General features: G+C 38.6%; 2 protein-coding genes across 2 annotated transcripts in view; both read right to left on the bottom strand.

Moving 5' to 3' along the window:
* The window catches only part of LOC145265436 (tubulin-specific chaperone cofactor E-like protein), a 156,595-nt gene that overhangs the window by 97,777 nt on the left and 34,581 nt on the right, over window positions 1-24,237 (bottom strand). The window lies entirely within an intron of this gene.
* LOC145265646 (uncharacterized) lies at window positions 146-1,459 on the bottom strand. The gene has a single exon (XM_080121713.1). The coding sequence runs from the start codon at window positions 1,457-1,459 to the stop codon at window positions 146-148; it is 1,314 nt and encodes a 437-aa protein (XP_079977839.1).

Here is a 24,237-nt window from a genome sequence, read left to right as displayed (position 1 = left end):
AATCATGATCCTTAGCCAATAAGACAGGATTGATAACTTCATAATCATAAGTAGTGACTTTACCTATTCTACCTTTAGTTCTGATGATTCCACTTTCATCTAAGAATAAATTTAAATTTTTTACTGATTCAGGTACTTCTTTACCTTAGGGCGATTGCAGGTAAGCAAATTCTGTAGGAAAGCTTTGTTGTTGCATTACCTTAAGTAAATAAATTTTAGCACAGTTGCTGGGATCTAGGTCTACATGTTTGATTTTATTTCTAACCTTAAATATGTTGGTAGTAACGTTAAGTAATCTATTGAGATCTGAGTATCTACCAAAGGGTATCACCGGTTGAGGCTCAACATTAACTACAGTGTAATTTAATGACGTAGGCTGTATAATAGATTTATTCTTTAAGCTTAGGCACTGAAGTTCACTTGATGGCCATTCTATGGGACTTTTACTAAGCCATTCAGGACCCGAAGTCCAGCGGCTTAAATTCTGCTGAAATTTTTCAAAGGTTACTCCTCTTGTGAGCAAGTCGGCAGGATTTTGATCTGTAGGAACGTATCTGAATTTTACAGTTAACGATCTTTTTTCTTTTAGTTCCTCAGTCATTTGTTGGATGTCTTTTAGTCTGTTTCTTACAAACAGGTTTTTAGTTTTGATGTTGTCAGACAAAAGCCATGACAGCACAACCTGTGCATCAACAGATATAACGATATCTCTGATCTCAATTTGGGAGTAGGCTTTCAACAAAGGTAATAAGCACTTGATGGCCAAAAACACAGCCAACAATTCCAGCGTAGGTAAACTTTTGGGCTTCATAGGAGCCACCTTAGCTTTGGAAAATAACAAATGGGACTTGCCATTTTGTGCACTATAAACTGCAAACCCATATGCCCCTTTAGAGGCATCACAAAATATAAAAAAATCGGCTGGGTTGGCTTCACTGATTACAAATCTAGGGAACTGCAGTGAATCCAGCTTGGAAAGGTCCCGTGATAAAGCAGACCATAAAGCCTGGTATTCCTCGGGCACAACATCATCCCAGTCTAATTTCTGCGACCACAAATCTCTCAAGAGCATTTTGCCTCTGATAGTAACAGGTAGACACAGAGATAGTGGGTCGAAAACCCTTGCAGTTTGAGTTAAAATACCTCTTTTAGTGGTAACTTGCTGATCAATAGATGACCTAGAAATTTGAAGTGTATCCTCTAATGTGGAATACCTGTAGCCTAAAACTTTCTCCAATTCACAGCCATGTTCTACGAGTTTCTGATCTTTTATCATTAAGGTTTTAAGTTCCTCACAATTCGTATTCCATGATCTAAGATTAAAATGACCTCTTTCCATACGATGATTGGCCGTTGTATAGAGGTTTGATAACATTTCAACAGAGTTACTTGTTTTAATCAGGTTATCCACATAGAAATTTTTCTTCAACATGTCAGAGCAGTCATCAGCAGGGAACATTCGGGCATGGTGCTTTATTATGAAATTCAAAATGAAGGGACTGGCGTTAAACCCAAAAATAATAGTGGTATATCTAAAACAAATCAGTCTATTGCCTTCCTTCATAAAAAAACAAAACCTGTTACGGTCTTCGAGAGATCCGAGTTTGATCATAAGGAAAGCCTTACGAATGTCTGCTAACATCACATATTTGTTAGATCTAAATAATAATAGTAATTCCAGCATATCTCCCATTAAATTTATGCCAGGATAAGCTGCTTCATTTAAAGAATATTTACCATTAGTCTTCAGAGAGCAGTTAAAGACAGGTCTAATCTTAGTAGTAGACTGTTCATCCATCTTGAAAACAGGCCTATGTGGTATCCAAATGTATTTTGAAAAATTCTCAGGAGCTACCTCAAAACGTTCGATGATACCCTCCTGCTCCTGTTGATGAAATATTTCAGCATAGTCATCGAGTAATTTTTGTTGCTCGAGATGTTTACTACTCTGTTTAGCACTGAAAGTGCAATTCTGTGATTGGAAGGTACAGACTTGATTTTGTCATCATGCCAGGGGAGTTTCACATGATACGCATTATTTTTAAATTCAATGGAATTTTCAAATTCCATAATTTTACTCTTGTCATAATTACAAGTAGCCTCGTCTTCCGATGATATACCTAGAGAATCTACATCAAACATTTTCTCTAAATTTCTTTCTACTTGACTCTCATCAAATATTTCAGCAAGGGGATCAGGGTAGCTCTTTATCGGGTTCATTACAAAATTTACCCTAATGTCTGAGCACGTAGAGTATTTGGAGACTATGGCATGATAATTGTGGAGATCCTTATTCTTAATCTTCTTAGGATTACACTGTTTATCATACAAAAAATGTTGGCAATTGCCAAACGGGGAAATGCCTGCAGGAAACTCCCATGCAGAGCCCTGCATGCAGTCTATCATTTTGATGTTCTTCATGAATTGAATCACATCAATGCCTAAAAGGCCATGTACACGAATGTCATTTTTTTTGTGCAAAAAGGCCAGGGTATAATTTAAATTAATTAAATTTTTCTTTACAGACTTAAAATTATCAAATCTTAAGTTCATATCGAATTCATCATCGATAAGAACTGGTAGAGACAAGGAACTACCCTTAGTTACCTCTATCCCCACTACAAGTTGGTTCAATTTTTTTGTTTGCGACCCTAAAAAGGTTTTTACCTCGTATTCAACTGGAGTGAGGAGAGATTTATAACACCCTAATCTTTCAATAACATTCCTGGAGAAATAGGTTCTTTGACTGCCTGTATCAAAGAGGCAGTTAAATCTATATTTTTGTTTTCCTTTAAAAACAGTAATTGCTACTATCGGCAAAATGTAGGGTTGTTCCTGCATGCTAGTGTTAGCACACACGTGCGTGGAAGCAGTTGGACTGTTTCCACCCTTATCTGTTTCATTACAAAGTGGGGTAACGTGGCCTCGGGATTTACAATGTGCACATCTCCGAGGTAATTTATTTCCTTTGCCATAGCAGTCTTCTGTTCTATGATTGGCACTTGTACAAAGGAGGCATAAGCCCATTTCTCTACACCTAGAACGTCTTGACTCAAGGGAGAAATATTTTGGACAATAATAGTGGTATATCTAAAACAAATCAGTCTATTGCCTTCCTTCATAAAAAAACAAAACCTGTTACGGTCTTCGAGAGATCCGAGTTTGATCATAAGGAAAGCCTTACGATCTTGTGAGCAAGTCGGCAGGATTTTGATCTGTAGGAACGTATCTGAATTTTACAGTTAACGATCTTTTTTCTTTTAGTTCCTCAGTCATTTGTTGGATGTCTTTTAGTCTGTTTCTTACAGACTAAAAGACGCTGCAAAATCTGCAATGCTTAGTAACTTTGCTAGATTTTATAGCAAAGTTTTCCAACGTTGGGACACCCTTCCTTACATTATTATTTTTATTATAATTTCCTTCCCTAGATTTGAAATTGTCTTGGTGGGAATTTTGAGTTTTTTTAAAACTGGTTTTTATCAAGGTTTTTATGACCTCATTATAACTATCAAAGATCTGATTAATTTTTGGATAGTTACTATCAACTTTTCTTATTATCTCTTTTTGAAGAGTTGGGGGTAATTTCGAAAAAATTACATGGCTAATCAGTTCGTAGCCAGGAGTGTTTTCTTCAAAAAAATCCAGACCATACGAAGTCTTTAGTTCAGCTAGGTCAGCCTTTATTTCTGACAAAAAACTTTTTATGTTAGCAAACTCTGGGTCATATTTAGGAGTATTACCCAGCAGTTGTTTAAAAATTTCATCTTCTAATGAGAGGAATATCCAAAAACTCCTTTCTCAATAAATTGATGGCCACTTCAAAGTTTTCATCTTCTAATGAGAGGTGAGACACTAACTGAGACGCGTAACCTGTCAAAAAACTTTTTAATAGTGATAGTTTGGCTTTTTTTGAATGTACGGCGTCCACACAATTCTCAAATTGAGCTAGGAAATTTTTAAATTCAAATTTACCAGCTCTTATGCCACTAAATTTAGCACACTGCAACCGTGGGGCTGAAACGCACGCGGCTGCAAGTGGCATTTGTGGATTTTGTACTAGGACAGATTCTTTATTGGAAGGAGAAATATTCTCTTCCAGTTCAGTGAGCCTTTTGAATATGTTGTAAACGAACTCCGCCTGTAACTTTTCGTCTTCCAACATACCGCTATCTTCTAAATTGATATCGGCCTTTTCACAGGCTTCACTTATTCTATTATTAATTACGTCGACCTCCGTCAACCATTTGTTAATAAGAATTTCTTGCCTTTTAAAACAAATGTTATTGAGCGACACTTCTGCTGACATTAAATCAACGGCCGAAGTTATTTTCCTTTTAAAGGAATCTCTATTAAAAATCAAGGCTCTAACGCCCTTTATCTGTTTAAAATCATTCATACTGCTGAGAGCAAATATCTACAAGCAAAATAAAGGAAGGAAACGGAAGGAAAGAAAGAAAAAAAGGGGGGACGGACGAAATTAACCTCTACAGTTCCAGTAGTAACACCAAAATAGCATAGGCTTGTATTCCCTTCCTCAAGCGACTTCACGGTTGAATTGAATTTACACAAATCTATTTCGTGTTAAATTATTCCACGTGTTATTTTTAGTCTCTAGCGTAAAAGGCTAGTTTCAATTGTTTGCAAATTATTGGGATTTCCCAAACGTTTGAGGTAACAAAGTAATGTGACGACGTCAAGAAGAAAGGAAAAACAAACACAGAGTTAAATGTTATAAAAAAACTGTATTTACAAAAAGGAAAATAAAGGTGTTGCAAACAATTGGGTTTGCGGGAAACTTATCTCACAGATGTGATGTGTCCGTTTATCAATTAAATCTTTCCTGTGTCCTTAGTTGGTATGAAAGAGAAAAGGTGCGGCCTTGTTGGTCTGTGCTGCTATTACGGCTTGGACTCCATGTGCGTCCCGTATTTCTGGTGGCGGAGAGCTGGCGAAATGGATGTACTCGCAATCAGGTCCCAACCGCAAAAGAGGCCGAAAGTTCGAAGGGGCCGCGCAAATAGGGGTCGGGGAGGAAACTAGAATGGCAGCCCGTGATTGGTTGTTTTTCATCCAATCACAGGGCACCACACTAGTGACTCCGTAATAATTCCAATAATAACGCGCTGTTAACTGTAATATATTGGATAGGATTATCTCCCTTGCACTTCAATGAACTACGGATTATCTCCCTTGCACTTCAATGAACTACCACTAGAGGGCGCGACAGTCTTGAAATCTTTTTTTCTTTAGTAAATAAAAGGACCGGGAGACGATCTTTCCCTACGAGACGTACCGTCTGCCGATCTATCTATAATGTTATTTTGTCTTGTGCATTTTTATTCATTATGCATTGTTAATGTTGATATACTTCAATTGGCGACGAGGAACGAATAATGCGGAGGAGTAACAAGACAATTTAAAATTAAAAGCGAACACCCACAACAAATCGAACGAGGAAAAGTTGCCGAGTAGCGGATAAAAATGGCTTTATTAGGCACCATTGGCGAATGGAATAGTGCGGAAGAAGAATGGTCGCACTATATTGAGAGAGTAAAGTTTTTTTTTTACTGCCAATGATGTGTTGAATGAAGGTAAGAAACGTGCTATATTTTTGTCGGTTATTGGGGCAAAAAATTATGCTATTCTCAGGGGTTTACCTGAAAACAGGCCAGAGCAGAAAACATTTGAAGAACTATGTATTCTGATGGAGAGGCACATCAGGCCGGCCCCCAACGAGATACATGAACGTTTCTTATTCAACACGAGAGACAAACAAGAAGGTGAGTCCATTAGTGAATATGTGGCCACACTGAGAAAAATGTCGGAACATTGCAACTTTGAAGAAAAAGTAAATGAACACATACGTGATCGTTTGGTTGTGGGAGTGAAAGATGAGAAGATACAGGAGCGCTTGCTGGGCGAAAGAATGCTAACTTTGCACAAGGCCATTGAAATAGCAGTGTCTATGGAATCGGCAAGGAAATATTCCAAGTTGATGTTGGGAGCACAGACGAGTGGAAATGAAACGTCCGTACACAGGTTACCATTAAAACGAGAGTGTTATCGTTGTGGAAGCACTGGCCACCAAGCGGACAAGTGCCAGTTTAAAAACAAGGAATGTTTTAAATGCAGGCGAATAGGGCATACTCGTCGGAAGTGTAAGCAAGAAGAGAACAGGCCTCCTAACTCCGAAAAACGAGGTAAGGAAAGCAGGATGGTGAACAATGTGGAGGAAAATTGTTGTGAAGAAATGGAAATAAATATGGAAAGGCTAGACTTGCACACAATTGCTAACCTGCGGACACCACCAGTATTAGTGGAACTGCTAATTAATCAAGAGAAAGTGGTCATGGAAGTGGACACTGGAGCTGCATGCACAGTCATTACTGTGCATGCAGCTCCAGTGTCCACTTCCATGAAAAGCCTAGAAAAATTCAATAAAATTGGCCAAGTTCGTGATCTAAAGGAAAGCCATGTCAAGTTGAGAACGTACACTGGTGAATTAGTGAAACCACATGGGACCACAGACGTGGAAGTAATCCAGGAAGGGTTAAAGCATCGACTACCTTTGCTGGTGGTGAAAGGTAATGTACCGACACTTCTTGGCCGCAACTGGTTGAATAAGGTAAAGCTGGATTGGAGAAGCATGTTTCCTTTATACCAGGAAGATTCCCCTTCGAGGTTGGAAAGGCTTTTAAAAGAATTTGATTCGCTGTTCAGTGAAGAAATGGGGTGTTTAAAGGATTTTAAGGTCAAAATACCCATTGATAAAACGGTGAGTCCCAAATTTTGTCGGGCAAGACCAGTACCTTATGCCATAAAAGCGGATGTGGAAAAGGAGCTAGATCGCCTGGAAAACCAGGGAATTTACAAAAGAGTGGAATACTCTAGGTGGGCTGCCCCCATTGTACCGGTTGCCAAAAATAATAATGAAGGCATCTGGATCTGTGGAGATTACAAACAAACAGTAAACCGGGCATCACCATGTGACTATTACCCTCTTCCTCGGACAGAAGATATATTTGCTACTTTGAAAGGGGGTCAAAAATTTAGCAAGCTCGACTTGAGCCATGCCTATCAGCAGCTGGAATTGGATGCAGAAACCCAGGAACTGCTAACAGTAAACACTCACCAAGGATTATACCAGCCCACCAGACTACAATTTGGGGTACACAGTGCTACAGGGATTTTTCAAAGGGAGATGGACAAAAGATTGAAGAACATTCCTTTTTGCAAGGTGCGTGTGGATGACATCCTGGTTTCAGGTAGTGATGACAGTAGTCATCTGAAGAATTTATACAGTGTATTTGCTGCTCTAGATAAGGCCGGATTAAAATTAAAGAGAAGTAAGTGCAAGTTTCTCCTTCCTGAAGTGACATATCTGGGTTTCAGAATTAGTAAGGAAGGCATAGCGCCTCTTCCAGACAAAGTAGCCGCCATGACAGAGGCACCTCGACCGCAAAACATCACAGAATTAAGAGCCTACCTAGGGGCACTTAACTATTATCATAGTCATTTGCTAAACTTATCAACTATACTTGAACCGCTTCACAACTTAATGAGGAAGGGTGCTCCCTGGGTATGGGGTGCTGAACAAACCAGGGCTTTTGAAGAAACAAAGAAAATGCTGTGTTCTGCACCTCTTTTAACTCATTTTGATCCATCTAGACCGATTCTGGTGCAAGTAGATGCTTCTCCCTATGGACTGGGAGCTGTAATGGCTCACAAAATGGAAGATGGAAGGGAGAAACCAGTATGCTACGTATCACGAACGCTGTCTGAGGCAGAACGGAATTATGCGCACATTGAGAAGGAGGGGCTGGCCCTAGTCTTTGCGGTAAAAAAGTTGCACCAATATCTGTATGGGAATAATTTTACGTTGTTCACTGACCACAAACCGTTATTGGGGTTGTTTGCTGAAAACAAGCCGATCCCTTCTCTTGCTGCTGCCAGAGTTCAACGCTGGGCCATATTTCTGGCTGCCTATAATTACAGGTTGGAGTATCGTGCCGGGTCCCTTAATGGAAATGCAGATTGCCTCAGTCGTCTTCCAATCAGTGTGCAGGAGCAAGATGTCACACCTAATTCTAACAGGATACACATGATGAACTTGGTTGATGCTCCAGTGACTGTGGCGGCAGTAAGATTGGAGACAAGAAGAGACCCTACTTTGAGTCGGGTGTACGAATACATCCTGAACGGCTGGAGTAGGTGTATTCCAGACACGGCAATGAAGCCCTACTTCAACAAACGGGCAGAGTTGACATGTGAAGATGGTACCGTATTATGGGGGAGTAGAGTAGTAATTCCGGCTATACTCAGAACAAAAGTGTTGCAGCAATTACATCAGACACACATAGGGATCGTGCGAATGAAGGCCCTTGCTCGCAGCTATGTGTGGTGGCCAAATCTTGATGCAGATATTGAGAGAGCCGGTAAAGCTTGTGGAACCTGCATACATTATCAAAGCAATCCCGGCAAGGCTCCCATTCATTGCTGGGAATATCCAAGTTCACCATGGGAGAGAGTCCACTTAGATTATGCGGGTCCATTTTTGGGGCACATGTTTTTGATGGTAGTGGATGCTCATTCAAAGTGGACTGAAGTTTGCATTACAAAATCATCTTCTGCTATGACCAAAGTTGAAAAATTGAGAGGGATCTTCGCAACTCATGGACTACCGGTATTAATTGTGAGTGACAACGGTCCCTGTTTTACAAGTGAAGAATTCAAAGCATTCATGAATGCTAATGGAATTCGGCACATTTTCACAGCTCCTTACCATCCTTCCTCGAATGGTCTAGCAGAACGCAGTGTACGCACCTTCAAGGAAGCGCTTAAAAGGATGAATACAGACGGCAAGGCAACACTTGAAACCAAGGTGAACCGATTTTTATTCACTTATAGGATAACTCCAAACTCATCAACTAGGGTTTCTCCTGCCGAGCTGATGTTCAAACGGCAGTTACGAACAGCGTTTCATTTGGCAAAGCCAGACACGTACAAGGCTATGGATGTAAAAAATAAAATGGAAAGGGGGAGCAAGGTAATGGTGCCGCTCCGTGAATTTAAAGTAGCCGATCCTGTGTTTGTGCGTAACTATGGATCTACTCAGCGATGGATTGAAGGTACCATTACCAGACAGTTGGGAGCAGTGAATTTTGAAGTGGAAACCGGTAGAGGGCTAGTAAGGAGGCATGTGGACCAGCTTGTGAAACTCTCATCACCAGTAGCAGTGGAACTTACGCCTGAGATACAAGCAGATAATGCTGCAAAGAATCTTGAGAGTTTCGGCACACCTGAAGTTTCCAGCACACCCGACAGTCCTGAGGAAAGTTTAATACCTGAGAGCAGGCATATGGAAGAGACTCCAGCAGTGGTAGAAAAATCGGCATCACCACCCTCTCGCAAGTCAGGGCGTATTCGGAGACCACCAAAAAAATTTGAAGACTATGTTCGTGATCCAGAGTAAGATTGAAGGGATGTAATATATTGGACAGGATTATCTCCCTTGCACTTCAATGAACTACGGATTATCTCCCTTGCACTTCAATGAACTACCACTAGAGGGCGCGACAGTCTCGAAATCTTTTTTTCTTTAGTAAATAAAAGGACCGGGAGACGATCTTTCCCTACGAGACGTACCGTCTGCCGATCTATCTATAATGTTATTTTGTCTTGTGCATTTTTATTCATTATGCATTGGTAATGTTGATATACTTCATTAACAGTTGTCGTACCGGTCTGATAGATCTCTAACAACGACAAGAACAAAAAACTACAACAATAACAAGCCTACAAAGGTGACTGTTTTTATAGTCTCAATCTCTCGTTCAGCGAGATTGAAACGAGACTGGAATGTCTATTTAAGCTATAAGGAATAGACATCCTATTTTCTTCATTAACAAACACCAGGCCGGCCCGCCCACAGCCATGAGTGTCTTTCCCTTCCCACCGAGCCACCCTCGGTAAGTCAATCAATTTAATTATCACAGAGGGTGTGAGACGCCATCTTGAATTTTCGAATACATCAGTAAACACTATATGTTTTTCGAGCTGAATAAACATGTTACATTGAATAAAAACACAAAAAATATATCCAGTTTGGCAGAAAAGTAACTTATCTTGCATTTGATAACATTTATTTGTTATATATTTGTTTTTTGACAACTTGTTCGAATCTATGTGTAACAGTAATACAAACCCAAAAATAATATTTAATATTCATTCTTATATTAAATTGTAATGGTCCATAAAAGAACTTATTCATTGAAAATAAATATTATTTCATGTAAATTGTAACTGAAGTTCATTTGAAAAAAAAATTATTTCATGTAAATTGTAACTGAAGTTCATTTGAAAAACAATAAATATTATTTCATGTAAATTGTAAACTGAAGTTTTAATTCGTAAAAAAAAAAATACCTTTCAAGTATTTTACGATAATTGTAATCGTTTAAATAATGTATGGAAAGCAATTATATATTAATTCTTGAATTTATAAATGTGTTGTCGTAATGTCGGTCTGAACTTTCCTTATGGGTTTAAATTCCTTGTTCATTGAGAGTTTCGAATTTTGTTGACGTAACCCCCTGCAGATAATAGTTGGTTCTCGTCGGAGAATCTTTTTCGCGCCCTTTGCTTTTATTTCCCCACGTGGGAACGGCCATTTTTTTTTCTCGTGTTGTGTCCTTCGAACATGGCAAATTAAAATCTCCTTGGTCGAATAGAGGCTAAGAAGTTTTGTATAACGGCTTCTTTGGATTGGATGAACGAGAGAGGAGATGGGCGTTGTATAAATAATTTTTCTTCCAACATCGAGAAACGGTTGTCTGAGGTGGACGATTTATTAGATCAGTTAATTTTGAATTCCCCAGATGAGGAAAGACTAAATATGTCGTGACTTCGAAATGTTTAAAGCGAGAGTCCACAACAGACTGGCTGAACTCCAGCCGGAGATTGAGAAATTAAGGGATATTGTTCCCATGAAAATGGAGTTGGAGTGCCCCCCCCCTTTAGTGGGGATCCAACTCCCAATAAGTTTGAATTCCGTGGGTTCCTAAGGAAATTTGAATTCTGTACTGCGAACATGAAAAGTGCAGATAAATTATTATTGCTAAAATCCAAATTATCAGGAGAGGCGTTTAATATTATTTCTAGGTTTGATGTGATTCCCGAGAATTACGACGCAGCTTTGGAGTGTCTGAAGGAAAAATATTTAAATCCTTCAGCAATTATGAACAAAATATTCGATGACATTATTCCGCAACCAGAGCATTATGCGTCTTTGAGGGATATCAGAATCCTCCTCCAGCGAGTCAAACTAGAACTGACGGAGATGGATAATTCCTTTGGCACGGATTTTCTTACAGATAAATCCACCTCAGGAAGATTAATAGCTCATATTCTGTTCGCTAAATTTCCGAACAGTGTTCGCAGAGAAATAATGAATAAATCCTGTGAATGGTTTCCTTCTTTAAAGTCTATTTCAACGTATATGTTTGATGTTATAGACATAATAATGGCGTCGCCTTTAAATGCGTCAAGACGGGAAAATTTCCCGCCAAACATGTCAGGTTCGTTGAATGCTGGAACCCTCGTGGCGAAGAATTCGGAGCTAAAACAAATCAAGTCCTTTCAGAGTAATATTAACTCTAAGTCTTTCATCAAATATGGCGAAAATAAATTTTGTAAATTGTGTCAGGTTGATGGTCACCTGACAAGAGTTTGTTCTAAATTTCCAAATTCGGAATCTAAAATTATTCGAGCGAAAGAATTAAGATTATGTCTCCGGTGCCTCGGTGAGCACTCAGAGTCCAGTTGCAGGGGGGTTAAGGGGTTCCCCTTCCATTGCAGTAATTGTGGTCTAAAAAACCATTATTCCTTAATGTGTCCTAAAGGCTCTAGGTCCTTTGTGGGACGTACTTTCATGGCGGATCAGGACAAGAGTATTAGTCCTGTACTCAAGATATCTATGAAGGTTAAAGGGCACCCGGTTTATTTTTTCTGTCTGATAGATACGGGTAGCCAAAAATCCTTTTTCTCTAAAATAATTCTGGACCGGTTGATTCACAACCGTAATCTAAATCCTGAGACGGTACAAATGTCCATCAATACCCTTGTGGGGAATAAGACCTTACATCTTTCAGAGCTGGAAGTGTCTATTATATTGGGACATCAGCGTCCTTTTTATCATTCTGCATTGTTTGCTGAAAATTTGAAATTGAAATTTAACGTAAACAGGTTCAACGAGATTACGTTGAATTTAACTGAAAAAGGGTATAAGTTTTGCCCTGGTTATTCTGAACTAAACGGTTTTAACATTCTCGGTATCATTGGCCTGGATCTTATTCCTAGAATCCATAATCTCAGTTTAATTAAGTGCTTGGGAGGTTCCACTTGGAAACTCCCCAATTATATCATTCCCTTCGGTGAGGGGTCAAGTTTTTTAAACAAAAATGATAAGGCTGTGGAAAAATTGCCAGCCTTCGATCAAGTTATTAAAACACTCCCTATGTATCAGTCATATTTAATTGATAGTGTATTAAAGCCAGTAGCATCTTACGAGGATGTGCTGCAACCTTTTTTTGACGGTCCTGCTGTTGAACGTGGAGTAGAAAAGTTTTTTCTCTGGACTCCATAGGCATCGAGGATGCCAACCAGTTGTCTTCAATTGATAAAGAAAAAATAAATGCCTTCGAAGAGGCTATAGTTCTCAAGGAAGGAAAATATTACGTCGAGCTGCCTTGGGAGCATGACAAGCTTCTCAAGGTGGAGTCCAATTATGTGCCTTCACTGCGAATAATGCATAGGGTGGCTCAGTCCTTGGAAGGAAAAGGACTGTATAACGATTATATACAGGTCTTCAAAGAATACGAAGACTGCGGAATTATCGAACCTTTCTCCATTCCCCATAGAACTTATGAGAATTATAAATGGATTCCCCATCGGCCAGTAATTAAAGAAGGTCTGGGAATAACTACAAAAATCCGCCCTGTTTTCAATTGTTCGTTGAAACATAAAGGTAACATTTCGATTAACGACACTGCTTATTCAGGTGTTAACATGACTGCATTGTTGCTAGATATTCTACTAGCTTTCCGAAAAGAAAAATATGTGCTTTTGGGCGATTTGCGCAAAGCTTTTTTACAGATCAGGTTAAAATCTATTGAAAATAAAAATAGATTTTGTTTTTTCCTCAAGGTAGATGGCAAATTGTGCACCTACCGATTTAATACTATTATATTTGGGTTCAATGCCAGCCCTTTTATATTAAGCTTTATACTTAAGCATCCTGCCAAAAAATATGAAGCCGATTTAGCTTCACATTCGATTTCCAATAATTTCTATGTTGACAATTTAGTTACTACTAATAGTGACCGAGATACTCTAACCCAGGTGTATAATAAAGTCCGCGACAGACTCAGAGAAGCGGGGTTTGAACTCCAATCCTGCAACTCCAATTGCACGAGCATACAAAATAAAATGATGGAAGACGGTACTATCTCGTCTTCTTCCCCCACCTTTGAAAAGGTGCTGGGGTATCAATATTCTGTTGAAAGAGATACCCTTAAACTCGCTCCATCTGTAATAGATGGCAATGCCAATACCAAACGCAAGATATTATCTCAAGTTTCAAGTGTATATGATCTATTATCTTTACTTCTTCCTGTCACCGTGCAGGGGAAGATTATTATTAATCAACTGTGGAAAAAGGAGTTGTCTTGGGATCAACAAGTCCCTGAAGAAGTTAAGGCCACGTGGCAAGCACATGCCAACGAGCTGAATTGTATAGGGGACTTTGAATTTCCTAGATGTACTCTCCTAGCGGAATCCCCTGTTGAAATTATTTGCTTTAGCGATGCTTCTAAGCACGCTTATGGGTTTTCCGTGTATGCGAAACAAGGTGCTCAGTGTTCCTTGATATTCGCCAAGGCAAAAGTGGCACCCATCAAGGGAAAATCACTACCTGTTTTGGAATTATTAGCTATATTTCTAGCGTTTAAAGTTATTCCACAAGTTTTGGGTGCTCGCCCATCAATATCAAATCCTTTTTTGTCGTGTCTGACGCACAAGTAGCCCTGTCATGGATTTTGAATGGGAAGGCTGCGAGAAAAAATATATTTGTAGAAAATCGTGTGTCAGACATTAATAAGTTCATTGAAAACATTAAACTTAAATATGGGATAAACCCTGAATTTAGATATGTTCCTTCGTCGGATAATCCGGCTGATCTTTTAACCAGAGGTATTACTGCCTCTAAGTTCAAACACTTTTTCAAATTTTGGACCTGCGGACCAGATTGGCTTAATCAAGTTGAAATCAGCTGGCCCACGTCCCCCTTGCCTTGTCTTAACAATGTTAACAGGAAGATGGTAACATGTATGTTCTCGGATGAAACTGCTTCTAACGAGAATCACTTGCCAATTAAAATATCTGATTTTTCCTCATTAACTAAGGCTATTAATGTCTTAGAAAAAGTTGTGAGATTCGGTGATAAATTACGTCACCGAAAGACTGACACCGTCAAGAGAGCTAAATTGTTGCTCTTCTCTCATTTACAAAGGGAAGCCTTTCCCACAGAACTTGCTTATTTGCAACAACCCTCTAATAGGGCTGCTCCCCCAAGAGTTACGGCCCTTGGGTTATTCCTAGATAGGGAGGGACTGATACAGACTCAAGGACGTATTCAGAACTCCGAGGTTTTTCCATATGAAGTGAAATTTCCGATATTGTTAGGAAAAAATACCCACCTGACCAAATTGGTCATTATTGAAGCTCACCAGAATTGTTGTCATATGGGAGCAAATTCAACCCTTAGCAAGGTGGGGCTATCGGGTTTTTGGATCCCCCAAGGGAGACAGGCGGTGAAGTCGGTTCTCTGTGACTGTGTTATATGTAAGAGAATTAATTCTCTACCGTACAAGGCACCCTCTGGGTCTCAACTGCCTTCTGATAGAGTAAATTTTGTCCGGCCCTTCAAATGTGTAGGGGTGGATTTTACTGGACATTTTTTTGTCATGTCAAAATGTACATCCTACTGTTTACTTACATGAGTTTACGTGCCATACACTTGGAATTGGTACCGGACATGAGCGCAAGATCTTTCTTGTTAGCGTTCATTAGATTCACCAACTTATTTGGTGTACCAACTCATATGTATTCCGACAATGCTAAATCTTTCATAGCGTCGGGTATTATATTATCAGACATATTTGTGTCTGATGAATTTAGAGAACATTTCAAATCCACTACTATTATTCATTATACAATTCCCCTGTACTCTGCATGGCATGGTGGAGTATGGGAGAGATTAATTAAAACTGTGAAACAGTGTCTTTCCAAGTTGTTGGGTAGGAGGAGGGTCGCTTATTTCGAGTTCCTAACCGCCCTTTCAGATGTTCAAAAGGCCATAAATGATAGGCCACTAACATTTATTTCAGCTTCTGATAGAGGCCTTGATGGGTTGACTCCCAACCATTTTTTGCAGACAGGATATCATCCCCGCCTGCTTATCAATCTTAGCGGTTCAGAGGACCCTTGTCCAGAACCTCCAAATAGAAATTCGCTCTTACATTCCCTTGAAATGAGGGATGAATTTGTCAGTAAATTTAAATGTAGTTGGCATAATGACTACTTGCTCTCAATTAGAGAAGTAGACGCCCACATTACAGAAAATGAAACCTCTAAAATATCAGAGGGTGAAATTGTTCTTATCAAAGCTCCTAATAAGTCCCGGCCCGTCTGGGGGTTGGGTAAGGTAGTAAAATTATTGGTCGGAAAAGACAACAGGGTTCGTTCAGCCTCAGTGCTGAAAGACGGGTGTGTCCAAATTCATTCCTTAAAAGATATTTATCCTTTAGAGATAAAACATAACCCTGAACCTGCATTAGCAGAATTTGCGGAAGAAGGAGGCCCGTTCTTTTGCCCTACATGTTCAGTCGCCAATGACGGAACAACACCTATGGTGTGTTGCGACTCGTGCAATGAGTGGTACCATTTTGGTTGTGTCGGGGTCGACCAACAAGTTACCGTTGAAGATTGGGTGTGTCCGGATTGTGCGGACCAAACACCAAGTTAATAATTGTATATTCCTTTTATAGACTCATCAGTAGAGTCATACCTTCTATTACTAATAAATTCTCTGTTTGCCATAGAGAGATCGTTATAAGTTCAGATTGACAACAGACACACATTGAATTTAATTGCTGTTATTGTGTTATTATTAAGTCCTTTGGGACAGAATTTCATTGTAATAACTTGTCCAAATAGGCGACAATCATTAATTTCCCGATAAAAAAAAGAAAGAAATGAATAATCCATTTCTTTCTTTTCCTTCCTTTGGCAGTGTGTTAGAAATTTCAGAATGTAAGGGCGATAACTGCTAGATTGTTCCAATCACGCGATTATTTTGACCAATGAAATTGCATTGTTTCAGTTGCTGCAGAGGATTCAGGAATTGGCGGGAATATTGTGTTTCTTCAAACAGATTTCCATTCCGTGTCAATCAAAGCAGACGCGTGGTGTCTCACTCCGTGCCAAAACTATAAGGCAGGGTTCTATTCTATTTGTTATCTCCGCTCACTTAAATGCGGATACAAGCCTGAGGCAAAAATGTTTATGGACTAATTACATTCATCATCATTGCCCGCAGGAGGGCGTCCTTTATTATGGAACATCGATCGCAATGTGCGTTGTTCTTATTTGACCAGTCTGGAAGGATTTCGAAGAACCCTCAACCACTTCTACGAGCGGCCGAATTCAACCAGCATCTTCACAGAAGAAAACTACCTACACCTTTCGAGGCATAAACTACCCGCCATTTGGCCGAAGCTAAAGAGGTGCACTCTTTTGCAAATATGGACTCATTTTACCTTTCTTGTAAATAAAATATTCTTGGAATTTAAGGTGAGCCTTTGTTGCTTTTCTGAGTGTCTCTTTCATTCTGCTAAAGGCAAAAACGAGTAAGAGAAATTCTTACAAAATCAACAAATTTTATCAGATTGGAAAATATTTCTGAACTGATCAGTTCGGATTTTTTTCTGCTCTCCGGAGAAAATATCGATACCCTTTTAAAATGTTTTCTTCGTTAAAATCTTTCTAGAAATGTAGCGAAGGGAAGGGCCGAGGCAAATTGTTCTCAAATAATTGATTGAATTTCGAATCTAGAATTCTCCGTAAAAAAAAATGAAATAATTTGACAGAGTCAAAATATTAAGAATTTGTTTTAAAATATTTTGGGAGAAATCCAAAATATTTCAGTGAATTGTGAAATAAGATTCCAGAGGAATTTTATTTTATTTTTCGGATAAAAAATCCGATATATATATTTTGTAGTCTAAAATGACTAAATTGAAAAAAGAGAAATTTATTATTTTTCCCTGAGGGAAATATTTTTCGGATAGAGATCCGATATATATATTTTGAAGTCAGAGTGACTAGATTTAAAAAGAAGAAATATTAATTATTTATCGAAGAGATAAATAATAAATTAAAAAGAATTTAAGAGAATTGAAACAAGGATTGTTTCAGAATATTCTCTAAAAAAGAAAGTTACGGAGGTTTTCTTGAGTTCGAAAGAATTTTAATTTTTAAATATAATAAAAAAGAATATTAAAAGTACATTCTCCTATTTAGGCTCTTTTTTCAGCTATTTCCTTTTCAGATTCATAACCAAATTTTTCCCGAGAAAAAGACGCCTCTGAATTTGTTTTTTCATAAAATTGCCGCTGTCTGGCAAGATTTCAAAAGAAGAAGAATAAAAGAAAGAAACCAATGAACTTTTTTCTATAGACTTTTCTACAAATTTTAAGAAAAAAAGAAAGAACTCTCCATGAAAGAAATTGTTTCTTGCATTATTGTAGAGCTTATTTGCTTTAAAAGCACAGAAAGTTTTATGCTGTTAAAAAAAAGAAAATGTTGTCTGCTTATTATAAAAAAAGCGTGAAAACTCAAACTGTGAGTAATATATTTTTTTCCTTTTGTGTGTTAAAAAGAAGTTTTTTTGAAAATCGCATATTGACAAGTATGCATTGTTAAATTTATTTTGTACATTTATTTTGTGTAAATTTGTTTTTATTTTGTCTTTAAAATAAATTTCTTGTTCCTCTTTTGCACGATATGGACTTGTTTGTTGCTTACAGCTTAAAAATGCTAAAATTTTTAAGTTTTCTTATGCATACTTGTGTTGAAGTATTTTGTGCGTGAATTATTAAAAGCATAATTTATGAATAGTGTCGAAGGAAAATTCTACATTATTATTATTTAGTTCGTGCATCGTTGAACTTTGAAATTTGTTTTATATTTTTTTTCTTTAGCATTGCATACAGAATTCCATAGCGAAGATTGTAAACTGAGCCTTTTGACTTAAAGTTTGAGATTGTTTTGTCATTATGGATTCCCCTATAGTAAATTTACTCATAAAAGGACGTGACCTTTTGAAGAGTGATGTGGGGACTATAGTAGAATTTTTAATAAATTCTACTGATATTTCTAAAAATGGATTTACCTTACAAAAAGAAAAGAATTAATGAAATTTTTGCTACTATTAATGTTCTCAATGAACAAATAATTAATGGATATTTCAAGTCCGGAATGGACGACGATTTTATACTTGATCAAAATAAGAATGAAACCTTATTTCAGGCCAACATAGCCGCCTTCATAGGTAATATGTTGGAAAAATTTGAGAAGGAGAATGCTCCTCCCTTTGCCACAGATAATTCCAAATTACTTGATTCTCATTATAATGTGGCACCTAAATTAAAATGCCCCATTTTCGACCCAGAAGTCCTAGCTAGAGATAAACTAGCTTATTTGAATTTTTTAAAAGAGTTTACTAATTGTATAATTAGTATTAAAAATAAAGCTCTGAAATTGATTTTATTAAAAAATCATTTGCATGGCTATGCCCAAAAAATTATTAGCCACTTATCTGTTTCCGATGCAAATTATGATATTGCATTGGAAATATTGAACAAAGAATTTTTAGATAAAGAATACATTATTAATAGTTTATTCAAATCTATCTCTGAGACAAAACTGATTAATGACTATGATATCAGCTCGGTTAAAATATTTATTAGAGATTAAATCTCAAATTTATGAATTACGAAGTTCTTTCCAATTAGATTTTTTGATAGAAAAATCACAGCCCACTCGGGAACGCTGATCATGCAGTGATAATGGTTGAAATCGCCCTAAACTCTAGACCCAAAACTGAAGAGCCAGTGCTCAAAACAATGAGATATTATAATAAGGCTGACTGGGAAGCCATCAGGGAACTAATTAGAGATGCTCCATGGAAAAATATTTTCTCTCTCCCTGCTGAACAATGTGCAAACGAGACCACTGACTGGTTCCAAACTGCAATCTAAGCGCATGTTCCCATGCGGAAATTTTATAGTAAGCCCCACTCTTCCCAATGGTTTACGTCGACTTGTGCAACTGCCATTGCTCAAAAGCAGCATGCATACCGTAGGTTTAACCGAAATAAGTCCAGTTCAAACAGACTGAAGTATATAGAAGCTAGAAATAACGTTAAGAAAGAAATAGCGACAGCTAAGAGAGAATTTACGGAAACCACTAAAAAGCGCATCGAAGCACAAAAACTAGGAACTCGAGACTTCTGGAAAATCTACAACAGTGTAGTAAATAATGGGCAATCAACAATTCCCCCACTAACCAACAATCACGAGGTTGTCTCCTCAGCAACCGACAAGGCTAACATGCTTGCCAGTCGGTTTGCCTCAAACTCCACACTGGACCCTTCCAACCACCCCCTACCTGACTTTCCTATGCGGACAGACGCCACACTAGACGATCTGAAAACCACCCCTACTCAGGTGCATGCTATCATAAAAAACCTTGACACCTCAAAAGCATGTGGACCCGATCTTATCCCAGCTGTGCTATTAAAAAAGTGCTCAGCCGAAGTAGCTCCAGTTCTCTCCAAACTCTACAACAAATGCCTTAATGAAGCTTGCTTTCCGGGCTGTTGGAAAACTGCTTCTGTTGTACCAGTATTCAAGAATTCTGGCGAAAGGACAGACCCATCAAATTATCGCCCCATTAGCCTCCTCCCACTTTTTGCCAAAATATTTGAGACCATAATTAACCATGCTCTAGTCCATCATCTTACAGCTGCTAAACTACTGACTGACAAACAATATGGATTTAGACAAGCCCGTTCCACAGCAGACATCCTAACTGTGATCTCTGAACGTATATACCATTCACTGGACAAAGCGGGGGAGGGCCGAGCGGTAGCTCTAGATATATCTAAGGCTTTTGACAGGGTATGGCATGAAGGTCTCCTCAGTAAAATCAGATCATACGGTATCACTGGTAGAATACTTAACATAATTAAATCCTTCTTAGATAAGAGAAAAATCCAGGTTGTCCTCGACGGTCGTACATCTAAACAATATGATATAAATGCGGGGGTGCCCCAGGGTTCTATCCTTGGACCTCTATTGTTCCTGATATTCATAAATGACCTCCCCGACAACATTGCCTCTGAGATGGGTATATATGCTGATGACACTACACTCTATGGCAGACACGACAGGAAGACGAATGAACACATTTCTAAAGAAATGGCAGAAACACTAGAGGAAGACCTCCAATCTGTAGTTGAATGGGGACAAAAGTGGTTGGTCGCGTTCAATGCTGCCAAGACTAAACTAGTTTCATTCAATAATTACAAGAAACCCTCTCTACCACCCATAGCAATGGCCAACGACTCTTTATCTGAGAGTCCATCTTTCAAACTGCTTCGCCTAACATTCACAGGAGACATGAGTTGGAACAATTACATTGAAGGCATTGCCAGGGCCGCTGCAAGAAAGGTGGGCTCTCTCTACCGTGCTAGAAAACTACTAACACCCGAAAGTATCCTGTACCTCTATAAGGCCACCATTCGCCCATGTATGGAGTATTGCTGCCACATCTGGGCTGGTGCATCTGCTACTAGTCTCTCGCTCCTTGACAAGGTTCAAAAGAGAGTCACAAACCTGATAGGCCCTGAACTGGCATCTAAGCTTCAGCCTCTGTCCCATCGACGAAATGTCCCTCTGCCTTTTCTACAAGTATTTTAGTGGTGAATGCTCTGACGAACTGCAATCACTTGTGCCCCCACGACGTGAGCACCCTCGACAAACCCGACAGGCTGCTAAATCCCACCCCCACACTGTAGAGTGTAGCAGAAGCAGCAATAACTAAAATGAGGGGAAAAAGAGCTTACCTCAGGTATGTCTGTTGTGTCACCAGTTGGGGGGAAAAAGAGAATTCCAAGATGGCGTCCGGGGGTTTTTATTAGCATTTACCCCATGCAACTCTCGGAAAATCACGTTTCTGTCTCATGTGATTATGCAAATGGATAATTCCCGGCCACTATAAAAGCAGGAGGCCAGAGACGAGTCGGCAGTGTCCTGCAAACTGTGTGTGTGGGTGTTTCTGGCGATTGGAGTGTGTCTTCTTTTACCACGGTTATCACGGACAGGAATTCCCTCTCTTCTGGAGGTGGGCGATATTGACTATTTTGAAGTTGTACTGTTGCTGACAGAACATTTATTTATTTTTTTTTTTTTGCCTACTACATTTTTGCCCCCACGACGTGAGCACCCTCGACAAACCCGACAGGCTGCTAAATCTCACCCCCACACTGTAGAGATCCCTAGATGTAAAAGATCTTTTTACTCCAATAGTTTCTTCCCCAGAACCGCTAGACTCTGGAATTCCATTCCAGGTCCCTGCTTCCCCAACAGTACTGATGTGCAGAAGTTCAAGTGTAACGTGAACCGACACCTTGCTGCCCAAATCCCTACATAGTACCCCAGTAGTTGTTGCCCCTGATAGTAGCCCCCTACACCAAAGTGGCAATTTGCCTTGTTTGGGGTGAAAATGTAATAAAAAAAAAAAAAAAAAAAAAAAGAAAACACCCCAAATTGATTAGTTACATTATTTTTAACAAACTCCCTACTATTTTGAAAAGAGAATTAATTAGAATAGTTGGGAATAATTATCCTTCCCTTAACAACATATTTGATAATCATACCGAAATTATCAGGACTTTAGAAATAGTTAGACTTCCCCATAAGACTTCTTCAGAAACGGATATATCTCCGAAAAGATTTCCTTTTAAAAATGCTTCCTCGGTTAATGTGCCTCTTAGAAATCATTCTCTTTGTAAAACAAATGTTCCAGATAAATCACAGGATAAGATTTCTACTCTGAAGAATTTTCATGCTAAATCTTCTGGTACATACTTTAAATGTAATTTTTGTAAGAATCATAGTCATGCAGGTTTCCTTTGTAAAGTTTATCCTACTTTGCAGGACAGATTGTCTCAATGCACTGTCCTCAAGTTGTGTAAAAAATGTTCAAGTCCTAATCATTCCACCGAGAAGTGTAAAGGAAATCAAAATTTATTTAGGTCTTGTTGGAAGTGTGGTTAAAAGGGATCATGCAGGTTTTTTGTGTCCCAATTTAGATCTAGCGCCCGTAAACTCTAATCCTTGCTTGCAGGCAGAAGGCCAATTTATTTTGCCCCTGGTGGAAATATCAGCTAAGAATAATATTAAATTAAATTTTAATTGTTTGCTTGACACTGGTAGCCAGCGTTCGTATCTGTCCGGCGAGATGTGTAGAATGTTTAAATTCGAACATGATTATTCTAATAGTAAGGATTTTTTTGATTAAAACCTTTTTGGGTTCTTCTCAAAAACGTTTGGATAAGATGAATTTGTTTGTCAAATATTCCGAAAGTGAAATTGAAGTTCCTTTCCTTGTTGATAATGATTTAGATTTGGATTTCCATTTGCCGGGTTTGAGGGATTGTTTTGACAGTTTGACTAGAAATGGGTATAAATTATCCATTAATATTCCAGACATTCTCAATGATACTGTGAAGGTACATGGGTTGTTGGGAGTTGATGCACTAAAAGTGTTGGGGCCTGTGGAGTTAGTAGAATTTATGGAGGGGAATGCCTTAAGGTTGTCAGAGGGACTAATTCCTTTTGGCAGTATCTCAAATTTCAGGTTAGATTATGTCTCCTCGGCTAATGAAGCTTGTGGTTGTAATTATAGCCGAATAATTTCCAGCTATTCGGAGTGTCCTTTGACTTATGTATACTATGCTTTGGAACCCAAGTCAAATGTTTATGATCCCTTGTCTCTTTGCCTGCCTGTTACTATCAAAGGGAGATTACTCCTCAGTCTTTTGTGGAAAAACAAAGTGCATTCGGATCAACCCTTGCCCATTTATGTCCAGGATGCTTGGCGCAGGATATTTAAGGAGATGCTCTCTTTGAACACTTTGAGGTTTCCCAGATTCGTAATGGATACATCTATTAATTTAGATTTAATTATATTTTGTGATGCCTCACTGAAGGCATTTGGGTTTACTGTTTATGTCTTCCAAAGGGGAGCAGCTAATTTATTATTTGCCAAAGCCAAGGTGGCGCCCTCAAATAAAAGAACTTTACCTTCCTTGGAATTGATGTCTGTATTTTTAGCCTTCAAATGTATTCCCAAGTTGTTGAAAATTCTTCCCTTTGTGTTAATAAAGCGAATCATTTTAGCAGTTGATACTCAAGTAGTTCTATCTTGGGTGTTGTCCGAGGATATAAATACAAAAAATATATTTATCAGAAATAGGCTAAAGGATATTCATGAATCCATGAATCAATTGAGGGGTCAAGGTTTTGAACTCCTATTTAAATATGTACCTTCAGCTGAAAACCCGGCTGATTTGATAATAAGAGGTATTTCCATTCGGAAATTTCGGACAGCATTACAGTTCTGGTTGCACGGACCACTGTGGTTGTCTGGTGAGAGCGTGTAATGGCCCTCCAGCGATTTGAAATGTCTTAGCACTGACAATCAAAGAATGGATTGGACGAATGCAAGGCCGAACATTTCTGATGTGACTGCAGTATTGGATTTGGAAAGGTTTTCTTCTTTGTCTAAAGTGTTCAGAGTTTTTACCTTTGTTTTCAAGTTTGTTTATGTTTTAAAAAGGAAAACTGATTTTGACCCTGTCGCAGCTGCCAAGACATATCTGGTTAGATGGATTCAATCTTCCTTTCTCTCTAAAGAGAAGTTTTTCTTGTTAAACCTCTCCTCAACTGATATTCCTTTTCTTGTTTCTAATTTGAATCTTTTTTTGGATAGTCAAGGATTAATTAGATCTAGAGGTAGAATTGAGAAATCTGATGCCTATCCGTTTGAAGTGGT

Source organism: Euprymna scolopes, chromosome 40 (genome assembly GCF_053919585.1).
Source record: "Euprymna scolopes isolate OS-2025 chromosome 40, ASM5391958v1, whole genome shotgun sequence".
In the NCBI taxonomy this organism is placed as follows: Eukaryota; Metazoa; Mollusca; class Cephalopoda; order Sepiida; family Sepiolidae; genus Euprymna; species Euprymna scolopes.
The sequence above is the reverse complement of the archived record's forward strand: the minus strand, read 5'-3'. Positions and strand labels throughout refer to the sequence as shown.